General features: G+C 41.9%; 4 protein-coding genes across 8 annotated transcripts; 3 read left to right on the top strand and 1 right to left on the bottom strand.

Moving 5' to 3' along the window:
- Window positions 1-4,527: 4,527 nt before the first annotated feature.
- On the top strand, window positions 4,528-16,904 carry LOC125006265 (ephrin type-A receptor 2-like). Its single transcript, XM_047582168.1, has 17 exons — window positions 4,528-4,711; window positions 5,587-5,654; window positions 7,031-7,667; window positions 11,284-11,439; window positions 11,539-11,871; window positions 12,215-12,342; window positions 12,483-12,660; window positions 12,776-12,878; window positions 13,150-13,202; window positions 13,297-13,422; window positions 13,516-13,701; window positions 13,790-13,851; window positions 14,067-14,276; window positions 14,464-14,613; window positions 14,875-15,068; window positions 15,482-15,637; window positions 16,192-16,904. Exons 1-17 carry the CDS (start codon window positions 4,636-4,638, stop codon window positions 16,298-16,300), a joined length of 2,925 nt encoding a protein of 974 aa, XP_047438124.1. The 5' UTR covers window positions 4,528-4,635; the 3' UTR covers window positions 16,301-16,904.
- A 1,100-nt stretch (window positions 16,905-18,004) lies between these two features.
- Window positions 18,005-19,018, top strand: LOC125006275 (heat shock protein beta-7-like). The gene is made up of 4 exons (XM_047582190.1): window positions 18,005-18,132; window positions 18,270-18,403; window positions 18,646-18,771; window positions 18,870-19,018. The coding sequence occupies exons 1-4, from the start codon at window positions 18,072-18,074 to the stop codon at window positions 18,873-18,875; spliced, it is 327 nt and encodes a 108-aa protein (XP_047438146.1). The 5' UTR covers window positions 18,005-18,071; the 3' UTR covers window positions 18,876-19,018.
- A 324-nt stretch (window positions 19,019-19,342) lies between these two features.
- On the top strand, window positions 19,343-21,803 carry cplane2 (ciliogenesis and planar polarity effector 2). Its single transcript, XM_047582187.1, has 5 exons — window positions 19,343-19,754; window positions 20,581-20,733; window positions 20,881-21,005; window positions 21,086-21,225; window positions 21,319-21,803. Exons 1-5 carry the CDS (start codon window positions 19,634-19,636, stop codon window positions 21,539-21,541), a joined length of 762 nt encoding a protein of 253 aa, XP_047438143.1. The 5' UTR covers window positions 19,343-19,633; the 3' UTR covers window positions 21,542-21,803.
- On the bottom strand, window positions 20,179-26,399 carry si:ch73-15b2.5 (rho guanine nucleotide exchange factor 19). Of its 5 annotated transcripts, none has more exons than XM_047582177.1 (13): window positions 25,995-26,399; window positions 25,762-25,908; window positions 25,616-25,686; window positions 25,218-25,516; window positions 24,431-24,591; window positions 24,201-24,353; window positions 23,987-24,116; window positions 23,820-23,894; window positions 22,956-23,048; window positions 22,719-22,867; window positions 22,372-22,536; window positions 22,241-22,289; window positions 20,179-20,762 (listed from the first exon to the last, which is right to left on the bottom strand). In XM_047582177.1, exons 1-12 carry the CDS (start codon window positions 26,207-26,209, stop codon window positions 22,244-22,246), a joined length of 1,704 nt encoding a protein of 567 aa, XP_047438133.1. In that variant the 5' UTR covers window positions 26,210-26,399; the 3' UTR covers window positions 20,179-20,762; window positions 22,241-22,243. The 5 variants fall into 5 exon arrangements, with proteins under 5 accessions (XP_047438133.1, XP_047438132.1, XP_047438134.1 ...); XM_047582176.1 differs by lacking the exon at window positions 20,179-20,762 and adding an exon at window positions 21,328-21,466; XM_047582178.1 differs by lacking the exon at window positions 20,179-20,762 and adding an exon at window positions 21,399-21,537.
- Window positions 26,400-26,414: the final 15 nt, after the last annotated feature.

Here is a 26,414-nt window from a genome sequence, read left to right as displayed (position 1 = left end):
TGTAAAACGCAGCTTTGTGGGATTTTATTTTCCTGTCACCAGGTCATTTAAAGTATTATACACTTCTCTGTGGGTTGAACGTTTCTGCTTTGTAGGCTCAGAAAAACCTTTGATGGGAAAAAAAAAAAAATAGGATTGCCCAAGAAATTCTATTCTCCTCTTCCATAAAGGATCCGTCTCCCATGACAGATAATTCAGAGCAAGGGCTCGTCAACAGATACTAGAAGTGCTTTTTATTCCAAGTCAAACTATTTATATATTGATCTATAAAAAAAAATGACCAAATTCTGAATTTGCGTTTAGCTTTTATTCCGTCACATTTCATATAGGATTATATTTCAATGTTTCACGTGAGTGATATAGCAGGTACACATTGAATGTGCACAGTATATGTTTTTGTGAATGATTTTTAGAATAAAGTTTCTCACAGTGAATCACGACAATCAAAGTACTTCAACTTCAAACTCCAGTTTATTGAAATATGAAGTATTTTATTTTATTTTTTATTTTATTATTATTATTTATTATATTATTATTATTATTTGCACTATACAATTTCTGAACTCTTATGTTTAAACATATACGTGAGGTATTATCTGGTTAAATATGTAGGTCAGTTTGCAGATAACTGGGTGAAGTCACATTTAAAGTTATGTTTTGTGTTAGGGTTAAAGTTTTGTTCTTTGTTTCATTTCACAAATCAGAAAACATATCAGTTGCCATAAAAATGAACTTTAGTATGGTTTTAGAAATAAAATGATATATAATTCAGGATATCAATGATACATGAGAAACAAATTTTCTTTCTTTTTCTTTCTTTCTTTTTTTTTTTTTTTTTTAGAAAACATTACTTGCAGTTCAAAATATTAATTAATTCATATATCACCATGGAACTTCCAAACATGACTTCTTACATTGAAGTCAGGTCACACATTTTCTTTCCACCTGTGAGACAGAAGACATGCTTCAGAAGCATTTTTTTCCTTTTGCTCCTTGTCTTTTAACTCTGATAACTATGTAAATATTATACTTATTATATTAACTACCCCCAACAGAAACTATTTTGCAGAATCAGTTCTGTTATGTTTTAAAGAAATTTTTATTGCTGATACTTCTTTTGACTTGTAGTCTTGGTATTTCTGTGCTGATGTTGCTAAACTGAAAAAACCTTCGTGTTCCTTCCACCACTGGTGGTTATCTGACAGGCATCAAAGTGTAAGCACAAACGTGTGAATCCATCATTTCTTAACAAGGATTTTGGGAGCCCTCACTGTGAGAGTGGTGGAAAACAGTAGGTGCATTTTAATTCGGCGGTACACAAAAAAACTCCCCAGTGCTTTCAATAGTGTTCCACCTCTGTTTGCTGATACCACCAGAAGTGTGAGGGAAGCGGGGGTATGAGGGGAGCCCGGTCTGAATGACACGAGGTTGCTGCTTCGGCCGTTGTTCACTGACCCTCAAAATGCAGGCCCAGCCCCCAGTGTGAAGTACTTTTGTGTTGTCATCACCCTCAGAAGCCGGGGGGACCTGAGGGAGGGTGTTTGGGCACCCGGAGGGTTGAGCGATCTGAGGCGGCAGTCCGCTCTCCTGCAGGACACATGCTCTGTTAGGTGAATAAAAAGAAGCCTGCATTGTAGTGAAAGCATTTGCATACTTGTGTGTTAGAGAGGGTGTTAACCTTTGACACGTCAGAGAACTGGATGACAACAGAAACCACTTCTCGAGTCCAAGCATTAACACACTCGAAAATAACACCTAAGCGTACCTCAGTGTGCATCAAAACCATTAAAGAGACGAGATAAAGGGCTGCTAGAGTGCTTGAGGTTAAAGTTTCCTTCAAGTGGCAGTTCACACTCAAAACAGAGTGTGCTGGATAATTTGAAAGTGTGGGACATGAGGATGTGGCGTATTTTTTTTTCCTTTAAGGACACCTAAAATTAAAATTTGGTGGCTTAGAAGAAGGCATACGAACAACATATTTACAGGGGCTACAGCTGACAGCTATTGAGATAAACTCCAAATGTTTGAATCTTTTTTTGTATGAAGGACTATACTAAAGAGCTAACACTTCACACTATTTAAAGACAAATGCTACCGGAACAATCTGATACAGAAATTAACATGAAATATCCTTGTTAAACTAGAAGGCATGCATGCAAAGTTCATTGTTAACTTGGTCGCCTAATTCAAGTGTGCATTACTAATTTTCGTAATGGGTGAATATGTCGTGTTGGAATCAAACTTATTGGGTTAAGCTACAATTAGATTTCCTTAACGACTGAAGCGATTGTCATTCGAAGGTCAGAAAGTCGTAATTCAGCCCACACTTAACTTGTTAATCTATTTCTTTCACTGGCATCTTTCATTCCGTCTGTTGTATGATTAATGCCCGTGTATGGTAACGTTGGACAAGACAATGTCTGACTCTAAAGTTGATTTTTTGGGGGGTCTTTGTCAGGACGGCCGGCTGCGTGTTGGCTCTCAGCCTGAGCGGCTCTTCTTTCCAAGTGCAGGCCGCCTCACAGACTTGACTCTGAAATTCCTCCAGATAAGAGTTGCTAGGTGATGCTATTGTCAGATCTTCTTTGTGGTCACATATTCATACCCAAATTGCAAGGTTCTTTAGGGGGACTGTCTCATTAGTAGTCATATATTCATACCAGACCACCCCCCCACTTGACCCCTCCTTTACCAGTCGTGGGAAAGACAAGCCCTGGACGAGATGTGGAGGATTCAGGCAATTACTTGGAAGATGGTCATCCAGCTTAAACACACTTTTGAAATGTCACCAAGGTGGAAATACGTCCATACTGTACATCTCTTATTGGAAACCTTTACAGCCATAATTTAAAACATCCACTCACCCATAAAACCTATGTAAACACAGAGTACAAATGTGACAATAGATGGATTAGACGTGATTGTTTATATCAATGCCATAGCTTAGTGCTCAATCTTTAATTAAATTCTTACGTGATAGACAGGGCACATTACACACAAAGAGAAAGAAACCTGAGAAAGACTCGGATAAAAATGTTACACCACATTAAACGTAAAAAAGACCTAAAGGTCAGCATATAATATTGTATTTAAGGAGTGCTCCCTATTGGTCATGTGGGAACAAGCATTAAAATAATTTTCTAACTGAAAGATATGAAACAAAAATATTTCTGACAGGTGAATTATCTCTTGAAAAAGTCTTGAATTACCTGAATTACTACTGACATAGAATTATGAAGTCATTATATTTGCTACCAGTACTGGTGAAGTACTATGGTTCCCATGTACCTATTATTTTCTGACTTGGGACTTTGAGCTGGTAGAATACATGTTTTCACTTGTTAATTTGTACAGCAGGTATTTCAGTATTTCGACCCAAAACTTATTATATAAACGCTGAATACATATGGACCAACCTCATTTTCAGGGGTCAGTAGTTGCAGTATCTGGAAGGGTCATTCTTCACAATTACTTTTTGCTATAAATGTATGAAAAGATATACAGCGCAATATAAAACCACATGACAAAATTCCAATGAATCAACATTAAGATTATAAGAATACCAACATGCTGACTATAAAATAAGACAGTATTACATTTTAAAAGCACGTATCAAAATCTAAATATGGAAAACTGAGAGTTGTAATGGCAATAAACACCTTTTGTCAGGTTTTGCAAAATCTAGAGGCTTTCATAAGACAGCTTGAAAACATATACTGACTAGACACTTCATTAAGTACACAAGTGAAACCATATTATTTTAATATGACAGTCCTGCACTAAATACACTTTCACGACTGTTCGGTCATTGTGTTATCATTTTGGAGGATGTAGTTTGTGGTGTTATTTAGCTGGATTAAATTAAACACAAAAGTGCTTCTGGTTCTTAGCCCTCTGACTAAAACAGTGTCAAAATAATAGAAACACGATACAATGAAATGGTACGACAAACCTCAGTCTCTAAAAATCCCCAGTTATCTTTACATAGGTTGGAACCACCATTCACTACTCAGACACCTTCCTTGCTCTGTTGTCGCTCTCTCTGCACATGCATGTTAATTCATTCTTATATTACCAGTCTTCCATTTGCACTGCTCCCACTGTTGCTGTTATTTATGTTGATTTTGCTGCTACAAGCTACTAGACAGTGAAATGAGGGGATAAATTCTATTCTATTCTATTCTATTCTATTCTATTCTATTCTATTCTATTCTATTCTGTTCTATTCTATTCTATTCTATTCTATTCTATTCTATTCTTATGAGAAGTAGCAATATCCGTGTCCGTTTAGTGACCTTGATATGCAGCAAAATAAACCTGGACATTTGTTCATAAATTAAACAAACATTTAAAAAAAAAAAAAATCAACACAGTGTCGGTCCACATCCTCTTCAATGAAAACAGGTGCCTGGCCCCGCCCACTTGATGCCATATTTGGAGAACTTCCACATTCCAAAGGGCGCGAGGCGGGGCGATGACGCCACCTGTTTCTCAATGGGCTTGCGGGCTCGTGCTCACTCAGCCGGTAGAGTGAAGTGTTTGGAGGAGTGGAGCCGGACGGAGGAGAGCGCAGAGACTTCGGGAATATAGTCTACAACCTTTTAAATACGCATATATATATTTAACAAAAAAGTCATGGAGCTGCGCGGAGTCAACTTATTCCTATTTTTATTTTTCTGCCAAGTTTATGCCAGCCTGCAGTCGAAAGAGCGTAAGTAGCAACTTTTATTAAACCGGCTACGTTGTGTAAAACAAAAAAAGACTCGGGCCAGCTTCACCGCACCTCATGAGTCAAGAGGTCGGAATTTCATGGAGAAGTTTAAGTTTCGCTTGTGCGTTTTATTCTCAGTATTTTTACTTTTACCATTGTTGACTTTAAATTCCTCATTTAGTACTCGTTCTGAGTTCTGTTTTGTTTTACTACATATTTCTTATGATGAATAGCCAAAGGGTATTTCAGATACATTCTGTTAATATTTGTTTTAAAAACATATAAACAATGATTTAAAAAATACATTAAAAAAATATGTATCACTGCATTGTTTGATATAAAGCCTTTATTGTTTTTATTTTATATATTTAAAGAGTTACTTGTTGGCACTGAGGCACAGGCTTAGAGCTTAGGGGCACCTGTTTGATGTTTTAATGTGTCAGATTGCTATTATATTTCTTTTTCTTTCACTTGTGGCCCAGATTCATGTATTTTCCTGGTCATGGTAATTTAACTGCCCACGCCTTTCTCAGACTTTATTAGTTTTGTATCCTGGACCTGGAGGACACGGTCAATGAAGATCTGAATCAGCCCGACATGGTTGATTAAAATGTCAAAGCATGGCATGTGCCCCCCATAAAGCTGTTGGCCCCCAGAGATCATAGGCAGAGAATTTATCTGTACAGTCAAATCACAGCCTAAAGCAGCTGGATAGCTCATTTATAAACATCTCCTTGTGTCAGAAAATTAGTTAGTTGGGCTGCGGCCTTGTTTAAATGTTTATTACATCATGTCAAATTATTTCCCGTGTTCTCCTGAAATCAGCTGTTTGTGTGCTTGTCATTAATATGTGTTTCTTCTGTTTGTTTGCACAGAAATATTGCTGGATATGAAAGCTTCGGGATCAGAGCTGGGGTGGTTGACGATGCCATATGAGAACGGAGTGAGTATTTATACCTCTACAGGCATTTTTAAGACTTCAGGTTCATGTCTCCAAACTGCCTTTCTCTGAATTTAACAGCAGACGAGCTAAGTTTTCACCTCAGGAATTTAAATCTCACTCACAGTACCGGAGGCCTCTCTCTGCTCATTCAACTCACTAAAAAAGTTGTTTGGGGTTTGGCAGAGATCAAGCCAATCTTCTGTTAACACAACCCTTTCATAAAAAACGTATGAATGCCAATAAAATGTCAAGGTTCTACCTACATTTTAATTTACCGTACCAAAGTACATTTTACACAATGCAGTAGGATCGTTTTCACTCCTTAAGCTATCGACCAAATCTAAATGTGTTTTATTTTCCAGCCTGATGATTCATTTTGAGATTTCAGGAAAAAAGATAATGTGAACAATTGTAAGACATTAGTGAAAGAATAAGAAAGTCAGGTCCATATGTGCGTAACCATCCCTCCCATCCCTATGTATAGTTCAGTGGCTTTCCGGCTAAAATAAGCAACAGGACATGGCCTGTTCAAGTGTGTGGGCTACATTTCTTGTGTGACTGAGCTCAAAGATCTGAGGATTTCCTCTTGTCTGTCAAAATCCGCTCCGTTCCCACTGTAAGCAGAGTGTTTTTTTTTCCTTAAACACATATATCCAGTAATGTGTTTTCTAAATCCTGTGTAGAAATTGCTTAGTGCCCAAACTTTAGTACTTAATTTAGTATAGTAAAAGTATAAAGAATTTAATAAGGGTAAGTATCATAAAATGTTATTATCATCTAATTTTTTAATAGTGAATTTACCAGATAGTTGCTGAATCTCTTTTCCAGCAGCGGTTAACATACTCTTTGTTTAAGTGTTATTTTATGCCCTGAAACGCACCTGAAGTGCTACCATGTGAGGTGTTAAATTTTAACATCAAATCGAGGCTTTTAATCTTTCACTTGTCATTGCTTCCCCCTCTTAAAAAGTCTTAATTGTTGCCAATTTGGAGGCCACGCTGTGCTTATAAATCCCATTCAACTGCCATAAAGGTTAGTGTGTAGTTTAGAGTAGTATTTGCTGGATTTATGCCTCAGATGTGTGTGTTAGTGGGAAAACCCCACACGTCGTGAGTGCCGCACATGTCCAGGCCAATAGTCTTAATGTGTGGAAAAAAAAAAAAAAAGCTCCAGCTCATTTCTGTGCTTTATGAGCTTCTCACTCAGCATGAAAGAAGAGGTGTCTCATCAATAAAACTGGTTCTTGGCAAGTACAAAGCCTCTGAACCCAGTATTTATTTCCTGAAAAAAAGGCCATGTCTCCTTTCATTATTCCACCTCGCTAACAGTGACTTTTACTCCTTAAGCTGATTCCTCTCACCTCTTATCTTTTACAGTGGGAGATAGTGCAGACGGTGGTGAACGGCTCACTTTTCTACACCTACAGTGTTTGCAGCATAGACTCTACCGAACAGGACAACTGGTTGCGCACGACGTTCATTCAGCGGCGCCCGGGAGCGACCCGTGTCTCCGTGGAGCTCCGCTTTGTTGTGCGAGACTGCAACACCTTTGATGGCGCTTCTCTCGCCTGCAAAGAGACCTTCAACCTTTTCATCTCGGAGGCCGACGCCGACGTGGGGACCAACTTCCGCAAAGGGCAGTTCAGGAAAGTGGCCACCATCGCTCCCGATGAGGTCACTCATGGCCGCGTGCTGAAGGTCAACACCGAGACGAGGGCCGTGGGGCCTCTGTCTAGAAAAGGCTTCTACCTGGCTTTCCAGGACATGGGCGCGTGTGTGGCGCTGCTGTCTGTCAGAGTTTACTACAAGACATGCCCGTCCACGGTGAAGAGCCTGGCGTCCTTCCCGGAAACGGTGGCCGACGCTCTCAGGGAGGTGGAGGGAGCCTGCGTGGAGAACGCCGTCAGTCAGGCCACCCCGCGCATCTACTGCACAGCTGACGGCGAATGGGTGGTTCCCGTGGGTCAGTGCCAATGTCTTGCAGGCTACGAGACTACCGGGGACGCTTGCCAAGGTAAGCGCTGCCCGAAATAATCCGCGCGCTCAGCTGAGACGTGTTTGTGTTGCTTTCCAAACACCTTAACCACTAATTTGTCACGATGAGCGCAAAGGAATGTTAATTGTGTCTGGTTTGTTTGAAATGTGCCACAAAAACACTTCGTCTCTATCTATAGGCCGGGTGCAACAGCAGAGGAGGAAAAAACTTTGTTTGTTTTCTTATGATTTTGAGACAAGCACAGGTTTCTTCATATCGAACAGATACAAATCTCTGAGGAGATTTCAACAGTTTCCCATGCGTGCCTCATCATCCCTGTACCTGTTGGCCAATAGCACATTCTTTCCACTGCCTTTTTCTCAAGACGGAGGAATGGGGCTGGGCTGAGACACTGTTTTATAGACTGGCTGATCGCACAAGGTGACAAATGCACAGCGCAGGGATCTGTGTCCCAATTTCATGTGGACTTTGGATCTGTGTGGGGGTTTAGACCGAAAAATTAATGAAAGCTTTTTCAAAGCTTTTGAAAGGTGTTGTGGGGACTTTGTTGTCCTAAAATATAACACCTTTTTTTAACACTATTTAAAGCTGAAGAACTAAAGTTAAAAATGAAATTTGCTTCTATAACTGATTCTCTCTATACAAAATGTAAAAAGGTTTCACTACTATCATTAGTGAATATAAATGACTATGTAGTATTAGTGTATGAAATTGGAAACATCTCTTCCTTAAAGGATTTAATGGTAATCACTAAGGCAGTTTCTAAAACAAACAAAAATAGTTGAATTTGGTAGCAAGCTGTCGAGCCAAACTACATTGAAGTATGCGAAAAGTTTGTGGTATGCAGTGCCCTGGAGAAAGACCTGCACGGTCAATAAAAAGAAAAGACGCAGCTGTGGTGTTCATACTGTACTGTTAGTGTGGAAGTTGGCCTGTCTTTTGGCATTCAAGGGTGTGGTGTGTTGAACTGTCTGGAGGAAACGTGGGAGGAGAGCGAGGGTACAGAGAGAAGAGGAAGGAGGGAGGAAGGGCACAGTATGCTGTGGGGATTTCTGAAAGGAATTCTTTCATCCTCGCGTCACCTACAGCACTGATTGACTAAAGGAAGGGTCGTGTGAATGTGTCGGAATGACTACCTGAGAGCTGTGTCTTCTCCTCCCAAGTATTTGTTTTGTGTGAGTTGCCAAGGCAACGGGGACCGCAGATTACAGGGATGAAGTTGACACACCTCTCAGGGGTTAGACTGAGTCAGGCTGCGGTTTATGACTCCCGATGGTCCGAGTCACCTTGACTGGCAGGGCCTCATCTGTTCCTACAAGTGGGAAGATCAGTGACGCGGCGTAAAGATATGTGGCTTTTACTTTCAATATGATACAAGACACTTTTTGTTCAAACTTTTGTTTCCGCTGCACCTTTCTGTCTATTGTATCCCTCTAAACTGAATCTCTTTGGGTTTTAGATAAACAAAAGAAGAAAAAACAAAACTTTATGTAATCCAAACAAAGATCGATTAGTAGTCCGCTTAAAAGATAATGGACGGTCTCCGCCCATCAATAGATACTGGACTTCAAAGCAAGTTTCATGTGTCGAGGTTGTAAAAGTGAAGACGGAGGCAGAGTTTCCCGATTGCATGCAGACTTAATAGACCAGAAAAGGAAGTTGACACAAACATTTATGATGGTAATTGTGATGTTTTATTACATAAGTAATGTTTCTCCTAGTTTCTCCTTGTCAATTAAAAACACTTGTCCTCATTACAGTTTGTTTGTTAACTACAGACAGTAATATCCCAAGAGGCTCATGGCCTCCATGTGGATTCCTCCGAGGAGCCCAACTGTTGTGAGAAAAGGAAGTTAAGCGAGATGAGGAGGAATGCTGACTGACACAAATAAGCAGGTTGTCCTTGGTCAGAGGGTGGGGAGTGAGTCGACAGTTGGCGCATGAGGGAGGTTAGCTTCGTGGCTGCCTAGTTAGGTGTGGAGTGTAATTTAGTCAAGAGGATTAGTAGAGCGACGGGACAGCTGTTAGCCAATGACATGCCCGCTCTGCCTCCTTTTGCTCTTTCATCCGGTTGTTAACACACGCAATGAGCTCCCTAATCCATGTTCCCACTCATTAGAACAATGGGCCGACACAAAGAGCAAAAAACAGATTCAATTAACAGATGCACCGGTGCGGAACAGAAGTCCTTTTCACACGTGTTGTGCTCAAAGGGAGCGTGAGACAATGAGAAGCAACATTTCCACCAACAAGTGGAAATAAAAGTTAAGGTTAAAGTGTGGATGAATGAAAGTTTGGCCTCTGATCTTTTGTAGATAAGTAAAGTGAAGTCTGAAGCGAAAATCTGAAATATTAAGATGAGAATCCTTCGTTGCCAAGGCATGCATTCACAGTGTTTGGATTTTGTACTCCTACACTGCACACATGCCGCCATTCGTGAGCTGTATAATGAGCAAAGCAACATATTTATGGCCTCACTCTGTGCAATCTCAGAGACAATAGATGAATAGGCCCGAGTTTCTTTGGTACGTGACAGAGGTCCTGCTGTTCCAGCTCAAGATGAAATGGGCTGGCCCCCTTTTCTTATGCGAAAAAAAAAAGAAGAAAATCTCAGCTACACCCCCACTGCCGCCATGTGACTCCCCAGAGAGAACTTCTGTCGGTGCTCCAGACCTTTACCCCCATCCCCCGCCCGTCTATCTATTCATCTTCATCCCTCCTACTCAAACTCAACCTGCTCCTTCTCCTCCGCGGCAGCAGTGCTTAGGGTGCAAAGGTCCTTCTGCCTTGGTGGCGAAGTAACGCGACCACGTCTTCCATTCAGGGTTCACTCGACCTCGTCTCTTGACCACCAGCGCTGGGGCCAGATGAAAGGCTGCTCCCTAGGGAGACGGCAGAATGAAAGCAGGGGGAAGAAAATTTTCATCAGATGCGGTGTTTTTTAGTTTGTTAACTCGGCTCAGGAGAAAACATGTTGTATCTGCTTCCATAAAAACACACACAAAAAAATCCTACTCGTCTCCAGCTTTTCCTTTTTCCGGATTTTTTGTCCACTCTCCGGCCTCGCTGTAATTTGTGACTGATGTCGGGGGTCAGCGGAAGGAAGGAAGAAAGGCAGGAAACACCAGTCTCAGACTGAATTGCAGCTGATTTCTGTTCTGCGTGCGTGTTCATTAACCTCCCATGCCCTGGAAGGCTGTTTATCTATGTACAGAAATGTCCATTACAACACTCCGCTAATGTCCAAGGTGCCATTTCCTTTGGCAAAAACACAAATATTATCTGCCAGGGAATATGAGCTGAGGGTTCGCGGGGGGAAAGAGGAGATCAGCTCACCTGATGGATTTAATGCTCTGCTGTCATCCGGTTGACACTCGCAATGTGACCTGAGATTAGGCCTCCAGGCGAAAAAAGCAAGTGAAGGCAGATCGTCAGGGAAATCCCTTTTCATTCCTCAGGAAACAAAGACTCTGTGATTACAGGTTACTCACAACGAATGCTTCCTGCTGCGTGGAAGGGGCTTGTTTTACAGAGACGGCCATATTGTTTGCATTTTGATCAGTCATTGCTTCCCGTGTTTGTCCGCTCCATATGTCATCCTTAGACTAACACACACCTTGTTTCTCCCCTGCAGCATGTAAACCAGGCTACTTCAAGCTCTCCGCATCCAACGAGTTATGTCAGGTTTGCCCTGATAACACCAAGCCCTCTGCAGCCGGCGCCACTGAATGTTTGTGCGAGGAAGGTTTCTTCCGCTCCCCTTCAGACCCTCTTACATCAGCCTGCTCCGGTAAGAACACTACTCGCTTGTGTTTTTACAGACAGAGTCAGCTTTTAGTCCGCGTGATGATTGTTCTGACTGTTCCGTGTCATTCATTTCCTCTCCAAGCTCCACCCAGTGCCCCTCGCGACCTCACCTCCACCACCTTGTCAGCGGACGGCAAGCTTCAGCTGTCCTGGGACCCACCGCTGGAGACTGGAGGCCGCAGCGACCTCACCTACAGCGTGGAGTGTGAGCACTGCGATGGTGGCCTGTGCGTCCCCTGCGGCGAGAAGATCCGGTTTGAAACAGGACCCTCGGACCTGCAGGACACGACGGTTGTTGTCAGTGACCTGGATTCTCATCTCAACTACACATTCACTGTAGAGACTCACAGTGGCGTGTCTCAGTTTGGCACTGAGAGGCCCACTGCAACTATCACCACTGCTCTGGACTATACAGGTGGGTTTCAGTGTTTCACTGTACACTACTTAAAGTGCATTTAACCAGGTTTCACAGCTGTAATATAGTGTTTGTTTTTAAATCAACACAAACAGTGATGAAATAATGCTAAGAAGCTGTTAAAATAGACAACAGGTTTCCTCAAACAGAACATATTTTTTCATGTGTGGTAATATCATGGCTTTAGTGCAGGTCGTATTGTACATTAGACAGACTTACTGCAGAGAGAGGCATCCAGTCCGACCCACTGAAACCCAAAGGCTTTTTTTTCCAAGTGTCCTTTCCGAAGACTGTGATTACTCACTAACCATTGTTTTGCTTTCCGTTTCTCGCCACCCGTTAGATCCCCCCAAGGTGACGTTGATCCATCTGGATGATCGCGGCCCCACCAGTCTGTCTCTGTCCTGGTCTCTGTCTCGCAGACCTCCAGCCCACATCAATCACCGCTACGAGCTCATGTACCGCAGAAAAGTAAGACAGAGTGCTTTATGCTATTTTGTCTGTTTTTCACTTTCACAAAATGAAGGGTGTTCAGTCCAAGTTCTTATTTATATTAATGTTAGGTAAAGTAAATAATCCTAATCCCTCGACTTTCTACCCTCCCTTCACAGGATGACGAGGGAGAGCGCGATGTGACCACCTACACTGTCCTAATTTTGGACAAAAGCTCCGTCCAGATCAACGACCTCACTCCAGGCACAACTTATATGTTTAGGGTCCAGGCCCTGGGTCCAGAGGACAAACCTGGCAGCTACAGCATCGAGCACGAGTTTCACACTTCACCGTTAGGTACCGGCAGCTTTAAAACCTACAGAAGCAGAAACCGTTTCTCAAAAGCCTCTCCAGTGTATGAATGTGTATTTCACAGGCTAAATATCTGTTGTTTGCTTTGTTATTTGCACAGCTGAGTCTCAGATCCAGAACAACTCCGCCATGGTGATGGGCTCCATTGTTATAGTAGCGGTTATTCTGCTTGTCGTGGTGGCTGTCCTACTGCTGCGTAGACGGTGGGTAACAGCACACTTCATATCCACGTTCCACGCATGTGTCATTTAGATAAATATTATCTATAGAGCTGCAAACTGTGTGATTATGTGCCACAAGCTCAAGTTAATGAAAGATACACTAGTGTGACGGCTCAAAGGTTTATGACTAATAGCCGGTGCCACTGCTGAATATACCTTTCATCTATTTCAGCTGAGGCCCAACCTGCAATTACCACAAAGCCAGTCTGTATTCTGTTTAGTCCTGTAGTGATTAGTCTTGTTTTCCTCTCAGGAGACTGAGCTCCCGTGGCCGAGGAGGACCTGAGGATCCCTACTTTGCAACAGGTTAGCAAACTATACACACAGTTGTAATTCAGTATTATTTGCAGATGAAATTATTTACAATTTAGTCTAATATTCCCCCCGTTCATTATTTCAGATCAGCTTAAGCCTCTGAAGACTTATGTTGACCCGCACATGTACGAGGACCCCAACATTGCCATCCAGAAGTTTGTTAAAGAAATTGACCCGAGTGCAATCCTTTCTCAAAAAGTCATCGGCGTAGGTAAGAGTGATAAAATCTCACCGCAGCTTCCATCGACTGTGATCTCAATGCACAGTTTCTAACGTTTCCTCCTTCCGTCTGTCTGCCAATCAGGAGAGTTCGGGGAAGTGTTTAGGGGTGTCATGAAGACTCCAGGGAAAGGGGAGGTGGCTGTGGCGATCAAGACCCTGAAGCCGGGATTCTCCGAGAAACAGAGGCAGGATTTTTTGAGTGAGGCCAGCATCATGGGTCAGTTCTCACACCCAAATATCATCCGCCTGGAGGGAGTTGTCACCAAATGTAAGTCAATGACCTCAGACACGAATTGTTTCAACTTCTTGTATAAGTTTCCTTCAATTAACATATAATTTCTTTTTTTAATTTTCAGTTAAGTCTGCCATGATAGTGACGGAGTACATGGAGAACGGCGCTCTGGACACATATCTGAAGGTAAAGGGAGGCTCACATGACCTGAGCTGCAGATTTGAACATGTTACTTGCAAAGTCTTTTTTTTTGTGAAGGCTTGTATAGAGTGAAACATTTGCCTCCACATAGCTTTAATGTACAGTAGATGCATTGCACAGAATTGAAGTCTACATAAGGATAATTATTTATCCAGTGGAAACATGAACAACTGGTTAACGGTTATATTTGTTCACATTAGGGCCGTGATGGAGAGATTCCTTCATACCAGCTCGTGGGAATGCTGCGAGGAATAGCTGCAGGCATGAAATACCTCTCTGACATGAACTACGTCCACCGGGACCTGGCAGCGAGAAACGTTCTGGTGAACAGCAACCTGGAGTGTAAAGTGTCTGATTTTGGTCTGTCCCGAATCCTAGAGGACGACGCAGAGGGCACGTACACAACCAGGGTAAGTCTAACAGCTACAATTCACAGCTTAAGAGCGTAGTATAAGAAAACAACCATGTGGTTTTTTTTTTTTGGAGAGTAACAAAAGGCAGATTGTTAATTGTGTTTTAACGCTCATGCCTTTCAGCGCCTCATGTTTTCACTCCTCCACCATTAAATGTGATTTGTGAATGTTTCTCTTCTGTCAGGGAGGTAAAATCCCGATCCGCTGGACGGCCCCAGAGGCCATCGCATACAGGAAGTTCACTTCAGCCAGCGACGTGTGGAGCTTCGGTATCGTCATGTGGGAAGTCATGGCGTTTGGAGAACGACCCTACTGGGACATGAGCAACCATGAGGTATGTTGCATCTGTCGCAGCTCCCATGGTTGAGTTGAGGGATTGTTTCAGCCTGTGCAGGTCAAACATTAATGCATATTTCCACTGAGGGTCTGTTCAGGGTATGTGGTGATGGAAAGAGTACTTTTCCACCATCTTCTTTAAATCTACTGTGAATGTCAACACAGCAGTTAATCAAACGCCGTCTGTCACTAAGGTCATATATATATATATACGTTAAACATAAGCACTGCCTTCACTTTGTCCTGGTCTCTTCCTCAGGTCATGAAGGCTATCAACGAGGCTTTCAGGCTTCCTGCCCCGATGGACTGTCCTTCCGCCATCTACCAGCTCATGCTGCAGTGCTGGCAGCACGACCGCTCCAAACGGCCTCGCTTCTCAGACATCGTCAACATTTTGGACAAACTTCTCCAAAGCCCAGAGTCTTTAAAAACCATCGCTGACTTTGACCCACGGTACGAGCATTATTTCTGTTGAGGTTGACAGACAAAAAAACTATTACATACTCCTTTATTAGTCACAGTGACAGAGAAATGCCTATTTAATTAATACATGTGTTAAAGGAATGGGTGGGGAAATATGATTACTCATCTGTGATAACTATTTCTTAGCTGGTAGGACTGACTTCTTGAAGTCTGGTTACTTGACAAACTCTCCAAGAAATACTTCTGCATGTTGTCGTGAAACAGCTAACTTCACAAGATGCTACCTTTAACACGTGTACTGAAGGCTATATTAGTTTGCAGATGTCCAATTTGCATCCTGACAGTGAAACCAGTTCTCTCCTGTTTAAACATCGTCACACCCTGTGTGTAAATAGCCTAGCTGTAAATGATGAGTAATCCGAAAACATATCGTCCCCACACAGGGTTTCTATCCGCCTGCCCAGCACCAGTGGCTGTGACGGCACCATGTTCAGGTCGGTGCCCGAGTGGCTGGACTCCATCAAAATGAGCCAGTACAGCGAGAGCTTCGCCCGCGCCGGGATAGCAACCATGGAGCAGGTGCTCGCCTTGAGGCACGAGTAAGTGCACACATGCGGCACAGGTGCAGCACGGCCAGGCTGCACTGATGTACCCGACAGCAGGCCGTGTTTTGTCGTGACACAGAGAGAGTATTGAGCTCCCAGCTTGAACATTTGTTATTCAGATTGTGAATACAGGAATGCTCGGGCCCCTGCCCATATCATTCCACTCATTCCCTGCTGCTGTTAACTTTTACAGCAGCTCTGACGTATTACTTCCACTGAATGATTGTTTGTACTGTTAATATGAGGAGATGTTTCCACCATTTGAACTATTTATCCAGGACTTTTAGCTATTTCCTCTAGAAATAGCCTAAGTTATTTACCAAATTGAATTGTTTATCCACAACATTAGCACCCTCTTTATCCCGTTTATTTATTAGTTTGAGTCATCAGTTAGCTCTTTACTAACCACAATATATAGATTTTGATATCAGAAATATAATAAACTAAACTACTTTTAGTTCTTGCGTATCTTTGCTCTGCTCTGCTGTTGTTTCGTAACGTAAAACAGAGTCCCTACTGACACGGTATCTTTCATCTCCTCTTTCCAGAGACATCAGGAACATTGGAGTGCGGCTGCCCGGCCACATGAAGAGGATAGCATACAGCATCCTGGGCCTGAAAGACGAGACCAGCTCCCTCAGCGTGTTTGCTGTGTGATCTAAGCATTCCTCAAAATCAAAGTGCACTGACCGACCATGCCATTTCACTCACAGACGACGCGGACTCAAGTGTGGGGGGGGGTTGAAACTGAGCTACACTGTTTTTTTTTTGTCTTCTGTGGCACCGCGTGGCATGACTGAAAATGACCCTCCATGCCTTTCAGAAGACTGAAAAGACTGAAAACATTTATGTACTTTATAATAAGAGGAATAATTTATCTGTGTATAAAGGTGTATAAATATGTTAAATATAAATAAGTGTAAAGACAGTGTGGGAGTGCTTGTATTTACTGAAATATTTAAGGCTCTTTGTAAATTAAGGGAGACTTCTTCCAAGCACTCACTTTATCCTGCCTGTGTGTCTGGAGCCTTAAATCTGTTTTGAGACTTGCTTTTAAATTTGGAATCATTATTCCACTCAGGGCAAAGAATCACACATTCTTATGTTTTGTAGTCTCCCTGTCGCTGTGTGCGTTTTCCTCTGTTTACACCATGTCTTAATACAACATTTTTATTTAATATTTATTTTATTTTGTATTTATGTCATTTGTTACATGAGAGACTACTCTGAACCTGTTTAAATAAAAATCAGTGCTGCCTAAGTGACTGGCTCACTCTCTTCTACTCAACAGCAGTCAATGTGTGTGCGTTTGTTTTTAGTGGTGCTTTTAGCCCGGCTACAGAGACGATGGTGTGGTGGTCAGTTTGTGGGTCTACTTTGGTCCAGACTGAAATATCTCAACAGCCGACTGAATGGATTCACATGAAACCTGGTACAGACACTCGTGTTACCCGGACAGTGATTCCTTTTGGTGATCGCCAATTTGTCTTTCAGCCACATGAGCTGGTTGAACGTTTTAGGGTGAAATTAAGTTTTCATTAAAACACCAGATTTGAGTCGAATCATTGTCCAATTTTAGAACCAGCCCACTTCAAAATATTAACATTCCTATCAGTCTAGCAAGTGTGAAGCACAGAAGATGTTTATAGTGAATGACAGCCAGACAATATATATTACACCTAAACCCTGAATGTTCACAAACAATTAGTCTATGTGGACATGAAATAAAATAACCGACATACAATTGAAAATTAACAGGAAATGTTGGATCTCAGCTTTGTTTCCTTAGCAATTAGCACCATAGAGCTTGTTTGCTGGCTCTCATCCAGATGGAGCTGATCAGCCTCCGTGACTTTGCCAAGGTGGAGCAGAATGTCACACCTCCACACAACCCTGCTCCATCACACCACTGCCACTCAGCCACGTCAACTTGCCCCATCTGCACGGTTTTCACTGGGATTTCTGAGGTGCAGTGTTTGTCACAAATCCTCCTCGCACACAGAAATCAGAAATCACTATTACTTTCTACGTGTCATTTTATAATGAGACCTTTTTCACACAGATCTTAGATTTGACTGCTCGCACCATGTGACTTCTTATAATTATAGCCTATTCCTACACCCAGAAACATCTCCGCACCCTTCCTCACACACAAACACAAAGAGTCACATGCTTCCACTCAGGGGTGCGGCTACAAAAATGGAGGACCCCTTGACAAAAGTTTGACACATTAAATATCTACAATGAGTGTTATGTTCCAGTCCGGCTGAATCACCCGGGGCTCCAAACCACTGCCACACCCACACACGGTGGCACCCACGATTTCCCAGTAGCCTATAAAAGACTCATATGTGGTGAGAGTTTTAACACAGACAAGGGAGAAATTATTAGATTACACACACAGGGACAAACCATTTCCTGAGCCCATATGGAGACGGTACAAAGTAATTTCTCTGAAGATTCAGGATCCAGAGAAAACAAATTTGCAGGTCAGCTGACCGATTCACTGCAGATAGCTCTACGACAAGTATTTTACCTGAGTAATGAAAAGTCAAATTAGCAAGTGTTCAAAGTAATTCTTATGTTTTTTATTCCGTCATTAAATGCTATGGCTTATGAATTTCAGGTCATTCATATCCTACGGGGAAGATCCAGGTCATTGGAGACATTTTCCAGTTCACAGTTGATGTTGGTGAATTTTCTCCGGAGGATGTTATTGTCACAACCTCCAATAACCTGATAGAGGTCCACGCTGAGAAGGTGAGCCACCCAGGGAGACTGGTGTCAAAAAATGTATGTATAGTGTTTTTATTTTTTTACAATCTGCAGGGAAGCTGCTACTGAATTTGGAGTTAGATGGTGGGCTTATGTGCTACATTTTAAAAACTTATTTGATGATTTTTTTTTATCTTGCAGCATGCAGATTTTTGGATATTCAGAGGTTTTGCTTATTGCAACTGTAAATGGTATCCTTTGCTGATTTCAATCTTTTTACTATGCAGCTGGGTGAAGATGGCATAGTCACAAATACTTTTTCCCACCGATGCAAACTGCCATCAGATCTGGACCCGGTATCTGTCACCATGTCCATGGACGTCAGTGGGATCCTGACCGTCAGAGCTCACAGGGTATTTTAGTCCCAAATGTTCCTGCATGTAACATTTCATCTGAATCACATTGAGTCCAAGTTTAATTTAACTGGGTTGTTTTTTTTGTTTTTGTTCAGATATGACCTCAGGACTCAACTAACTAGAGAGTGAAACACTGGAGTTTGGCGGCCTCTAGCGGTGGACGATGGAATCACTTAATGAAATACTCAAGGACGATCGGAAATATTTGCATAAATCTTAATATTTTTCTACGGATAGAACTCAAGGAACATTAAAAAGAATATACATTTTTTTTTATTATTATTATTTTCTATGATACTCTTGTTTCCCTTGATGTAATGTTTCTTTTCAAGAGACAGGTAACTCAAGAACTTGTAAATAATAGCTCATAGTAAATATAGTAATAAATTTAGTTGCCAGTTGAAAATAGAATAGTTGAATAATTACTAGTACTTTGACAGCATCACTCGATGTCTAAAGTGTATGTACTGTTGGGACTACTTTATCTGTCATTTTATTAATAAATAAATAAAAAATAAAATAAAATAAATTTTAAAAAAGGCGAGCACAATTAAAGGCAGTAATGACGAGGTTTTGGATAGAACATGAAGGCAACACCCTAAACTGACGGAAGTGACGGCAGCGGTTGTCAAGGGACGTTTTAGTTTACGGAAGTTTTTTCATCAATTTACTGCAGCGCTCCTTGCCGACCGCCGCAGCAGCTGTTTGTGATTAAATTGTTAGGTTTTATGGTTGTGCGTAACACTTTAATACTAGCGTTTATTTATTTTAAAAGCTGCCTCCTTTTTCTACAAGAAACTCACTGTTTGCGTGTCGTGGACTTAACGGAGCTCTGTGTGATGCTAGCTTCATATCAAACATGGCACAAGTTCCTCCTCCTCCTCCACTGGGATCAGTCATAGTGGCTGACTGGCATCGATGTAAAGACAGCAAAGAATATTTCAGCAAAATCCTTCATAAGAAGAGACGCAAGACCTTCGGTAATGTCAACTGAACTGGTTATTTTACGTTACTTTTTAATTAGTTTGATCCTTTGGATTGGTTTTGTAACACCAGTCACTTCGTGCACTAGGTTGAATGTCTTTGAAAATAGCGCTACTGCAGAAATATTGGTTTGAAGTTGACACGACTAAGAGTAAATCAAAAACATTAATTATCTTTTATGCTGTCAGTACCTCATCAGAAATAGCTGATATAACACTGTTAGAATGACGCCCATGAAGCGAACAGCATCACATTGAATAAATAGTAAACACAAAATAAAACGTACGAGGCAATCAAACGCTTTATTGTGATTTAAGCGTCAGGATGTTCAAAGAAAAAGTATCACTGGCAAGACAAAAGGAGAGGACAGAAGGAATAAGACACATGCTGCAGAGGAAGAAGAAGAGCAGCACTTTTTTAAAAAATGTGAATTTAACTGCTGTTTTAAATAACTTAAAAGTTTTATTTGGGAAATACATACAAAATTACACAATTTCAATAATTCTTCAACACTGTATATAGATTTCATAGAATGATACAGAATGAACATATTAAACAATAACTCAGGACTTTCATGACTAACATGCTGTCATCTCTAACACAAACCAATGCTGTATTCACAATTAAAACCTAAAACATGACATTGTGGTCTTTGTCCAGACATCTTTTTGAAGCTAAAGTAGAGCTTACTGATGCACTAGTTTATATTTGTGAAAAAAAAATTGATGTTCTGCAGTACAACAGCAGCACCTATCAGCAAACCGACCATAGGAATAAAACAAGCAGCATATTTTAAAGCTGCCTGTTGAACTTGTTTTCCAGGCCTCTTAGAGTCTCCGGTGATGCCGCCACATGCGGCTGTGGACACAGTTCATTACAAGATTTTCGTCTCTGGCAAAAGTGGAGTCGGGAAAACCGCTCTCACTGCGCGTCTGGCCGGTCTAAATATTCCCAACATGCACCATGAGACCACAGGTAGGTCAGCCTCCTCTTCCCCCCTCGCACTGTTGGAGCCAACATACAGTATGAAGGAGTGAGGGAGTTCAATGTGTCATTTGAAATATAACTTTTGAAGTTGTTTGTACTGTTTTAAAAAAAAATAAATAAATATTGGTGTTCAAGGTGTTGAGACAACTATGGTGTATTGGCCAGTGAAGCTGAAAGAAAGCGGACGAGTGCTTTTCTTCCGTCTGCAGTTGTGGGACTGTGGAGAGAACGCCTTACGTCGATTTGACCATTTACTTCCAGTACGTGTCATAAACCTCCTGATTGTAGATATCAGGTATTTTCACACAACTCACTCAATCATATCCCCCCTGTCTTCCAGTCGTGTAAGGAGCAGGTGGACGCCGTCCTTTTCCTGTTCTCCTTCACTGATAGGACGTCCTTTGACGACCTTTCAAATCAAATTTCTAAATGGACTGGACCCTCTGTTGGCCGTGTGGTGAAGATGGTGGTCGGCACCAAGTATCCTTTTGTCTCACCTGCATATTTTCTATTATTTCTTTGTCCAAACATCCTTTTAAAAAGGTAAGCATTGGTCCTCAAGACTTCCTTCAGATTTGACCTGTTCATGCACTGTGATGTGGCTGAGAGAGACGTGAGGGACTTCCAGGAGACGTGGGGGTTACCGGTGCTGCGTACGGGTGGGGAAGTCAGTGACGGGCTGGGGGACGTGGCTCCCATCCTCAACTGTCTCGCAGAAAACCTGTGGCATCAGGACTGTGTTACGGCCAGATCAGCCAGCCACCATTTACAGCAGGAGACCGTTACTGTTCTCTAACATTTGTGGGAAAAGCAGTGGTCAGTTGAACTCTAAGTAATAACTGCAGGAAGAGGCTGCGGTTACTGAACTCATGGTCAGTGGTTGAATTTTATTCTGACCTTATTCTGACATGTCCTCATGACGTTGATGATGAGCAGGAGGTGAAAAATGTTCGGTACTCAAAAAAACAAACATTTTTCACCTCCTGTGAGCCTTTGGTGTGCAGCCTCCGGGTATCATGATAGTATCAAGTCATTTCTAATTATATGAAATATAATCTAAAAATCCTCAGGTCTATTAACTTTGTATCATCAATCACATTTGAGAGGCCCTATTCCCACCATGTTTTTACAATGGTTTGATACTTGTGAGGTTGCGTAAAGTTTGTCAGTATTTCACACAATAGATTGTCATTTTGTCAAGTTGTCTTGTAACAATCTTTATTCTTAGTGTTTTACCAATTAGAAACAAATAGGTACTTTGCTTAAAATAAGCCACCATTTTAAAACAAAAATAAAAGCCTATTCCCAATAATAAAGTGTCCTTAGTTGGCACATGTCAGAACCTATATTCTGTTGCACATTTATCTGGAACAAAGTGCTTACTGAACTGTAGATAACCCCGAACAAGAGTGTTTTCAAATGTGTGCAAAAAAAAAAAAATAAAATAAAAAGAGCTCAGCTTGATCTTTAAAGTATAAGTCGCTGAATTGCGTACCCTTCACTGTTTAGACGACAGCACCTTCACCCATGCGTCTTTATCCGACCTGTAGTTCAAAAAGCAAAAGATTTAAATGCGTGACTGGCTGCAATGTTATCAGACAACCTCCAGAACATGTTCGGTCTCACCTTGTGTGTGCCACAAGTATCATGGCCGTCGAGTGCCCCGTTTGGCTTTCAGACAGATGTAGCAGAAAGGAGTCTGGTGGTAAACCCAGGATTTCAGTCTTCAGGTGCTCAACGGTCACATGTGCGGGGAATTCAGCGTGATCCAGCACGATGAACCGCTGATCCCTGAATCAACGGGCAAAAATATAAAAAACACAATCCAGTTAAGTTCCAAAGCGGCTGATATGACCTATATATCTGCTGTTTTTGTTTGTTTTGTATTTTTTTGGCATTGGTCACAGTGTAGAAGAAACATATTGGCATTATTTTTGATATGTTAAAAATAAAAATGAGTGATCGTCAAATACTTTTTCGAGGAGATGATCAAAAGGTCATTGAAGAGGTGGAAGTAGACGCTGATGAATGACATTCTTGAGTTGTGAGTGGACTGCACAGTCAGCTGTTTCATGGGACCCTGGTGCACCAGAAAGCGCCCGCTGACGACCACAGGAACTGACTGGATGGAGGAAAAGGAAATCTGTTAGAATGTGCTCCTGCTGCAATAAGTGAATAGTTTGTATAGTAATATAAAAAGTAGTTGTCACCTTAACTTTGGTAAAATCCAGCAGCATTTCCAAGCAAACCAGCTCCTCAATTTGTTTCATTTTTTGGACCCCCTTGTTACAATCTGTCACTATCTGAACAGTTTAAAAAAAAAAAAAAAAAAAGTTGAATAAGTAGTACTCATTTCTTCCACTTAAATTAAAAGTGTAGTAGAAATCAAATCCTCCACCAACATATAAATAATGACAATCCATCACTGCATTATAATTATATTACTTCTGTTACTTTGTGGTCACATTTAACTCAAACGCAATAATAGATACGCCTACAAAGTGCCAAGTCTTGGCTTCGATTATAGTTTAGTCAGTTCGTGATGAAGGAAACCTGAACGGCGTTCACCTAATCTCACTCTGACCGAGCTGCAGTCGACATGCTGAAGGCAAAAAGTTCCTCACAATGAAAAAAGACAATGCAGCTGAAACAAAGGCCTGAAAGGTCATTCCCAGGAAAGACACAAAGCTTTTGCTGGTGTCGATGTCCAAGACTGCAGGGAGTCACTGACTGCACAGAGGATTTCCTGTAACATGACTTCATGATGATTTCATTGGCGTTTGTCCAAGTACAACAAACAGTATTTTTGTTTTTTATATATTCATTTAAACCTAAAGAAGAAATTTGGCACTTTAATGTCGAATCCCTTATTTATATGCAGCCATTAAATATTTATTTTATGTACTGCGTTTCTACAGAGGACAGATGAAGTTCAAATGCATCACTTTGAAACTGAAATGTAACAAGTCATCTAATAATAATGCTGGTTTTTGCCTTTGACGTGAAAAGAAGCATAAAGAAGCAGCAGAGAATGAAAGTGCTTTTCTATCTGAGCGTGAAGTACAGGCCGATACCTCGTGAACGGCTTCTATTGCTTTGTTGAGATTTGATACCGACTCAGAGTCTGGCTCAGTCAGTTTCAGGATGCTCTGAAATGAAAGAGAACCAAACAGGCACTTTAGCCGATACACCAAGAATACGTACCTGGATGGGCGTCATTAAAATCCCATCAGAGGTTTACCTCCAGTAGGAGTTTAATACGAGTAATCCTCTGGAAGGGAAGGACGAGGAAGGACTTGAGGGTCTGCCTTTGACACATGGGGTCACTCTCAAGCTTCTTCAGTGAACAGAGGAAGTCTCTGTTCTGCTGCCTTGACAAGGGAAGAGATGATGTGAGAAGCCGTGGGTGTGGAGGAGATGTAGTTTAAAACAACAACAACAAAAAACAGACTTACATCTGCTGGTTGACCAGCGCCTCCTGGTACATCATATTAGTCACATACGGCACATAGAGGCTGTGGAAATCTGGGCAGTGCTGCAGCACGACGTCGCCAACCTGAGATATGAACACACTCTCTCCCAGACGAACCTCCAGATCCATAAGAAACCTAGAAAAGAGACGGGGGCTCGACTCAGCGTGAAGCTCGAACATACCAGAAGTACTGCAAGCCCAAGTGGCTCTCACCTCTCGCTGGCTGCCATCACGTGGCGGATGTTGGAAAACAAAATGTGATGCTCCATTTGAGGCAGAGTCCGCCTCAGCGCCTTCGATGCGTAGAAATGATTGACAGCCACGCCGAGGCTCCTTAGGTAGGACGCTTCAGAGCCGATCAGCTCAAACATGGTCTTCAGAGAAGGAAACAAGAAAGGTTCACTGCTAAACAACATGTAAGAGCTGGGCCTAGTTACATAGTTAAAGGTTAGGGTGCATCTTATCATAATAATCTGTGTTTCTATAGCACCTAATCTTTCCTGATCAGACATACCTGGAATACCTTAACACATAAAGCAAAAACACAATAAAAAAAAATTAAACACCAAATTAAAACAAGGAAAGGATCCAATCAAATATGTATTAAGTGGAGATTTAAAGGAGATTGGCTGGCCTGATTTACCTGAGGATCTAAAGGTACTTGCCAGCCTGTATGTTGTTGTTGTTTGTAGCTAGTAGTAGCGATCAGTAAGATCTTTTATTAAAAAAAAATTAAAATAAAAAATTATTTCTTCTATTCTAACACATACCGGTACTAGGAGCCAGAGGAGAAACAGTGACATGATCCCCTTTTCTGGTTAAAAGCCTGGCAACTGAATTATTTTAAAGTAAAGGCTTTATTTAATTAGTGCTTTATTGTTCAATCAGGTAAAAAGATCGTTACAATATATCAAGGTACAACAAAATATAAGAACAGAAATTAGTCTATTTTCACCAAATCTCATGAATAACCAACAACGGTGTGTCTTTTTACACACACCTCCTGAAGACGAATCTCTCTGGTCGTCAGGCTGCTGAGGATGCCAGACTCCTTCACCTCATCCAGGTCTTGCCAGAGAGTACAGGGAGTCACCCTGATGGGCTGGGGTGGAGGGGAGGGTAGGTCTGCTTCAGGAAGGCTGAACGGGGGGGACGTGGTCTCAAAAAGGCCAGAGGCGTTAAGGTGGGACTGTAGGCTGTGCAGATTGTGGGGAGTTATCAGTTCAGACACAAAACTCTCTTTGAGTCTGAGGAGATCGTCTTTCACAGCCTGCAGACAGTAGTCTTGATACAGTGGGACTGCAAAGCAAAGCACAATGACAGACAGGAAGCTTTACACGGCGAGAAAGCTCTCCGGTGACTCGTGATACCACCCAGGGATGGGAAAAGCAAACTTACAAATATGAATGTACTTTGACTGGAAGTTAAACGACACACTCAGCATTTCCTCCTCAGCCGAATCTGCTTCCCTAGGTTAAGACGGAAGTCCGCCTTTAGTTAACTGCACCTCTTCCTGACGCATAAAGATGTACAGCCTGCCTTACCCTTTATGACCTTCATCATCTGACAAATTCGAGTTTTCTTCCCGGAGTGAAGAGAACAGTTTGGGCACTGGTGAGAGGATCTTTGTCAGATCCCACGTGCTCTTTAGCGCCACCGACCGGAGAGCTGAAGATATGTCTAGGAGGGGACTAGGACAGGACAACTACACTTCATCTTCTTTATTCTACATAGAAAAAGGCTCAACAGTTCTAGGCGTACCTGCTTTTATTCTTACCTGCATTCATCAAGCTGGTTCAAGGAGTCAGTGCTCTGATCAAGGCCTCCAGCGTACTCGGAGGGAAAACCTGAACAAACCTCCATCTCCACGGTTTGCATTTGTGACGTCAAATGATTCATTAGATGAGCGCTTCCCAAGCGAGAATGTGGATCAGCGGCGACGCTACTTCTCAAACAGCCGCCGTCTTCTTCTCTGCAATCAGACTGAGCCATAACGTTTTAGTCCGAAGCCGTTCACGCCAAACAAGGCTGCTGCTGAAGCTTCTTCTCGAACGTGGACGCGTCCTCGTGAATCCTAATGAGTCCTAAATGAGCAGCAATCACAAAAACAGGAAGCAGGTGTGATATGTTTCCATCACACAGGCCGGACCAGGAGAAAATAGAGGTGAGGTTTTGTCTACAACGCTCCATCGTATTT

This window comes from Mugil cephalus, chromosome 4, assembly GCF_022458985.1.
Source record: "Mugil cephalus isolate CIBA_MC_2020 chromosome 4, CIBA_Mcephalus_1.1, whole genome shotgun sequence".
NCBI lineage: Eukaryota > Metazoa > Chordata > Actinopteri > Mugiliformes > Mugilidae > Mugil > Mugil cephalus.
Note: the sequence above shows the minus strand (reverse complement) of the source record. Positions and strands in the feature narration are given on the sequence as shown.